The 5,555-nt window shown below is 33.6% G+C and overlaps 1 protein-coding gene across 1 annotated transcript; it reads left to right on the plus strand.

Annotated features, from left to right (window-relative positions):
- The first annotated feature begins 1,771 nt into the window (after nucleotides 1-1,771).
- On the plus strand, nucleotides 1,772-3,761 carry LOC7484850 (transcription factor MYB108). The gene is made up of 3 exons (XM_002311333.4): nucleotides 1,772-2,069; nucleotides 2,582-2,711; nucleotides 2,860-3,761. The coding sequence occupies exons 1-3, from the start codon at nucleotides 1,892-1,894 to the stop codon at nucleotides 3,518-3,520; spliced, it is 969 nt and encodes a 322-aa protein (XP_002311369.2). The 5' UTR covers nucleotides 1,772-1,891; the 3' UTR covers nucleotides 3,521-3,761.
- Nucleotides 3,762-5,555: the final 1,794 nt, after the last annotated feature.

Raw genomic sequence — 5,555 nt, forward strand, 5'->3', positions numbered from 1 at the left:
TAAAGCCACACGAGAGAAAGTGTCTAGTGTGACTGTGTGAGTGTGCTTTTATGTATTTTACATGAGGGAAATTTTGTTTTTTTTTAAATTTTATTTAATTTAGAGCATATATAAATCATACTTTCTCAAAGTAAAACGAAAAGATAAAATTACGTTCAAAATTTAAATATATTGTAATTATTCCAAAATTAAATCTCAAAGCAGAGTGTGTGTTGTCAGAAAGGCAATAGCTAGGTTGGGGCTATCCTAATTCAAAGCAAGATGAACGAGTAGAAACAAAATAAACAATAAATGGTGATAATAATGGCGATAAAGACGCTTCTAAGGCAGTGGAGACATTGATTTGAACAACAGAGTCCCATTTCTTTTTCTTTTTCAGTTAAAATGTAATTGAATGGCTTCTAGCAATGAAATATACAGGATGACTCAACAGCAACAACAATAACTAAGTCTCGGTTTTAAACTAGTCCGGGATGACTTTATGGATTCTTCCACGCTGCTCCATGCGATTATAAATTAAATTCGCTTCAATATTAAGAGATCTTAAATCCTTTGTCTCCACAAAAGGGGCAACATAACATGCCAAATTAACACTAATTCAGTATAATTATGAATCATATTTAAAGAAATGTATGCATAAGTTTATTTTTGGAAGATAAATAATAATAAATTTATGATATTTTTATTAGACCAACAAGTTTCGTTTTAAAATTTTTCTTCTATTGAAAATTTATTATTTACCATACTTTACAACAAGTTTCATTATATAGCCTTTTATTTTATGGGATTTTTTCCCAAAACATTTTTTTAGATTTTTTGAAGAAAACTAAAGATTTCTTGTTGAATATATAGTTATTGTATTGTTATGTGTATAGTTCTTAGAAAAGGTTTGAGCACCTCGTTATACTAATAGTAATCACTCTTTTGATTTTAAAAATATAAAGAATTATACTTAATTTCTACTTTTACTGTCATAATTTATTTTGAAAGTAATTATGATTATGATATAGTAAATAAAAAAATTTAATTGTTTTTGCTTTAAATTAATATTTTTTTATGATTTTAATTAGGATGTGTTGGTATAAAAAAATAAATTTAAAAAATTTAAAAAATATTATTTCAATATATTTCCAAACAAAAAATACTTTAAAAAATAATCATTATCTAAATAAATCATTCACAAGAAAATGGAAAATGGAGATTGCTCTTGTTTGAAGAGGATAAACACCAATATTTCTGAAATTTGAGAAAGAAAGAGAAAAATGTAGCAATAATTTAATTTTTAAATATATACACATAATTTGGAACATATTTTTTAAACCATATCAACCGTGTTGATTTCACAAGACATCAATAATCCAGTAATATGTTTTGAAAATTCGAAATTCATTGAAGGTGAATAGTTCGTAATTTTTATTTATTTTTTTATTTTTCAGAAGTACCCACTATCACATATCTCATCAGCTTAAATTAAATCACATATACTAATTTTGTTATCATATCAAAATTAATATAATTTATATTTTACATCTTAGTTTGGATGATTGTTGGAAAAAAAACTCAGGCATAGAAAAAGAAAGAGGGCAGCAAAGTCAAAGGGTCAAACTTCAAAGCCGCATGGGCACTCACTGCCATAATTAAACTAGCAAGCTTAAGTGGTAATTAAATATAGCATTAGTTAATTCAAACACCCCATGAGTTCCAAATTGCGGCTTGCTCTCTTCTCTAACTATTTCTCAAATAATTTCAAACCCATCTATACATCTATAAAACCCCCCACCTTCTCTGCCTTCCTGAATAATCCACCTCTCTCTCTTTCTCTCTAAAAATCCTCTCTAAAGTAAACCTTTCTTTCTTTCAATCAATTAGTTTCTCCAATTAAGGGAAATACATGTTGATGATGGATGTTAAAGGCAACAGCAACAGCTCCTCCTCCACCACACAAAGTGATGAGGAGATGATGGGTGACTTAAGAAGAGGTCCATGGACTGTTGAAGAAGACTTCAAGCTTATCAATTACATTGCTACTCACGGCGAGGGACGCTGGAATTCTCTGGCTCGTTGTGCAGGTAAACTATAGGTTTCTCTCCGTCTCTCTCTCTCTAACACCCCTTAATTTCCAATCAAAATATCAATAACTCCAATATATAGACGGCAAAGAGCCAAAGAACAACTTGACCAACATGTCTCAATTTGTTTTTGTCATGCTTCTATTTACCTTCATAATCTTCAATGGGTCTTCCTTGTATACTTCAAATAAAAGGGCCAAAATCTTCAAACTTTCCTTTCAATATATATATCTATATATATATTTCTCGTTGATGAGAACTTCGTAGCTAGGTTCCTATGTGGGAATTTGATGGTGTGAATTATTCTTACAAGAATGAGATAATATTGCGATAGATGATTGTTCTTTACAGCCGTACAGCTTTATATCAAGACAACTTAATCGAAAAGTTTGTGAAAAAGCACATCAACTATAAAAAGTAGTACTAGTATAGAGCGAAAATGCTCCGTTTTCTTTTCCAATTATTAATTTGTTCTCGTAATAACTTTACCAAAACCTAACTCGATGAAACAGGTCTCAAACGAACTGGAAAGAGTTGCAGATTAAGATGGCTCAACTATCTAAGGCCTGATGTTCGACGTGGAAACATTACTCTTGAAGAACAACTCATGATCCTTGAACTTCATTCTCGATGGGGCAATCGGTATGCAATACTAACCAAACACGCTCTAATTATACTAATTAGCAAATGTCATTTGATTACAAGAATGTTTTTGCTTTTATTAATTACTTTTAATTTTAGCCGTAACAAGTAATAATAACATTGCTATTTAATTTTGAACAATTTGCAGATGGTCTAAAATTGCACAACACTTGCCAGGGAGAACCGACAATGAAATCAAGAACTATTGGAGAACCCGAGTACAAAAGCACGCAAAGCAGCTTAAATGCGACGTAAATAGCAAGCAATTCAAGGACACCATGAGATACCTATGGATGCCTAGGTTAGTTGAAAGAATTCAAGCTGCGGCAGCTGCCACTGCCACCAACACCAGCAGCACCAGCACTGCCACCGTCTCTGCTCCTGCCACCAATCAGCACTCAATCAGCAATCGTGACGTGGGCACCGGGAACCTGGTCATGGCACCACATGGGATCAACGGCAATGACTTTGGTGTCTCACATGTTACACAAAGTTACACCCCGGAGAATTCTAGCACTGCTGCCTCATCGGACTCGTTTGCTACTCAAGTTTCGCCTGTCTCGGACTTGACTACTGATTATTACAATATCCCGGTTAATCGTAACACCAATCCGGATTATTTCCAAGCCGGCCAAGTTGGCTACTCGGAGTCCATGATTAGTCCACCTGGTTTTTTTAACCACGGGTTAGATTTCCAAGCCATGGAGCACAGCAGCAATCAATGGCCAATGGACAGTGGGGACACATCGGACAATATGTGGAATCTTGAGGATATTTGGTTCTTACAGCAGCAGCTAAACAACTTGTGAAAAGGGAAAATAATATGGGTGAGAGCGAAGGTTAAAATGCAGAGAAATACAAGATCATGGGGGCTAGTATAGCTAGCCAGAGAAAAAAATCATCTATAGAATAATCAATGATACTTATAGAATTTGTGATAGAAAGAGGGTCTAATTGTGGATTATTTGGTTTGTATTTCTCTCTCTTTTTTTGGTGGGAAATTTGTAATTTGAGGCTTTCTTAATCTTATTCTTTAACATTAACTTTCAACTCTCCTTTTTTTTCCACCTTTTCTTGGTTTTTAAAAGCGCGGTAAGAAAAAAGAGTTCAGAATTGAGTTATGTTCTTTCTTCTTTTGTTTTGGAGTGAATTGTTATTTGCTAAATAACTATAGAATAATTTTTTTTCTTCATAGATTGCATTATAGAAGCATGATTTTAGACAATTTTATAGTATAAAGAGGAGCGTGATTGGCTCCACCATCTTTACTTTTAGATGTCATTATTTTATCAGTTATCATTTATATCATACTCTTGAAACCTTGGCCACGGGGCCTGAATCAAGATTAAATTCCCTAATTTCTAGATTACAAGAAGTGAAGTTACAATAATCTTTCGAGACGTGGCGTTGTTGGGTTCATTTTCTTGTGGGTTAAAATAAATAAGTTGGCCGTAAGGAAGTAGTTTCATAATTAATTATTTTTAAAATAAATAAAAACGAGCTTATCATTTTAATGATCAAAGCCCCCAGGCCCCCCCCACCCTAGCTAGTACATAGTACTATTCCAAACCCCCGTTTCCTTGTTTGCTTGTCATCGTACGGACAAAGTGCTTAACCGGACATGATCTCATAGTGATTTAATTCCCACGTAATTGTTTGTTTTTCCGGAAAAAATAATGTTTTATATCATTTTAATTTGTTTGGCTTTGAAATTGATTTTTTTAGTATTTTTGAATTATCTTAATATATTACTGTCAAAAATAAATAAAAATCGAATTTTTATATATTTTTAACATAAAAAACATTTTAAAAAATAACCATTAACACAAAAACAAACATTAACAAAATCCACCCAGCAAAACATGATTCCACCATCCTCTCCCGCTCTCTCCTCTTCTTGGTATTTCTTTTAATAGGTAGAAAGAGCAGAGTTAGAAGTTAGGACTCGAGATATCCTCATTTTTCCGTCTTCCATTCTTTTCTTTTCACTTGCTTTAAGAGCAGAGTTAGAAGTTAGGACTCGAGATATCCTCATTTTTCCGTCTTCCATTCTTTTTTTTTTCACTTGCTTTTGCATACAACTCGGTCGAACTTTTATATCCAATAAAGATAAGCTATTTATATCAAAATTAAATAAAAAAACTGCTGCAACCTTGTTTGAGTTTCGAACATTATAGACAATAAAGATTTATCAAAATTAATTTATAAAAAAATATCAACCATTCAATTAGTGAGTTCGGGAAAGACCCATTACACTGATCCCCGATGGCATTGATTGTTCAATGTATATTGAGCTAGAAGTCTATTTTATTTTTAATTGGACAAAGGCAAATTTGTAAAGATGTTCATTTGCTGACATGACAAACTCGCCCTTGTTTTGAGGAACAACAATTCAAACTTTTGATAAGTTTAAAACTTTAAAGGAGAGGTGGCACGTGCGGGGGCGTAAAAGATGTTCCCCTCCACGTGATTCTATAGAACAGGGTAGAGAGAGCCAGAGAGGTGCATGGCGGCGGGGAATCTTTGAAGGCGCGTGCCTATAAGAGAAGCCATCGAAATGGTCCCCAGGGGACTGAGGTGTTACGGACCTGCCGCGTGTTAAAAATCAGAAAACCACCGCCAAGCTGGTTGGGCCTAAGGCTAACCTTCCTGGACTGAAGCACTGAGGGCCGCAACCATTGAATTCTCTTTCTTGGAGAGAATTCCATGAATGACGAACCTGTACTTTCTAAAGTTTGATGGTTCAGGATTTGCCCAGGAGCATGTATGTTGATTTTAAGGGTAAGTGATTTTTTTCTTCGCATCATAATTTCAAATTAACATTTTTTTTTTTACAAATAATGG

The sequence above is a fragment of the Populus trichocarpa genome, chromosome 8, assembly GCF_000002775.5.
Source record: "Populus trichocarpa isolate Nisqually-1 chromosome 8, P.trichocarpa_v4.1, whole genome shotgun sequence".
In the NCBI taxonomy this organism is placed as follows: Eukaryota; Viridiplantae; Streptophyta; class Magnoliopsida; order Malpighiales; family Salicaceae; genus Populus; species Populus trichocarpa.

Excerpts from the sequence above, each read along its gene's own strand:
- LOC7484850 (XM_002311333.4), top strand. The coding sequence starts at position 1,892 with ATGTTGATGATGGATGTTAAAGGCAACAGCAACAGCTCCTCCTCCACC. Across the intron at positions 2,070-2,581 it reads TTCTCTGGCTCGTTGTGCAG|GTCTCAAACGAACTGGAAAG; the intron begins GTAAACTATAGG and ends TCGATGAAACAG. Across the intron at positions 2,712-2,859 it reads CATTCTCGATGGGGCAATCG|ATGGTCTAAAATTGCACAAC; the intron begins GTATGCAATACT and ends AACAATTTGCAG.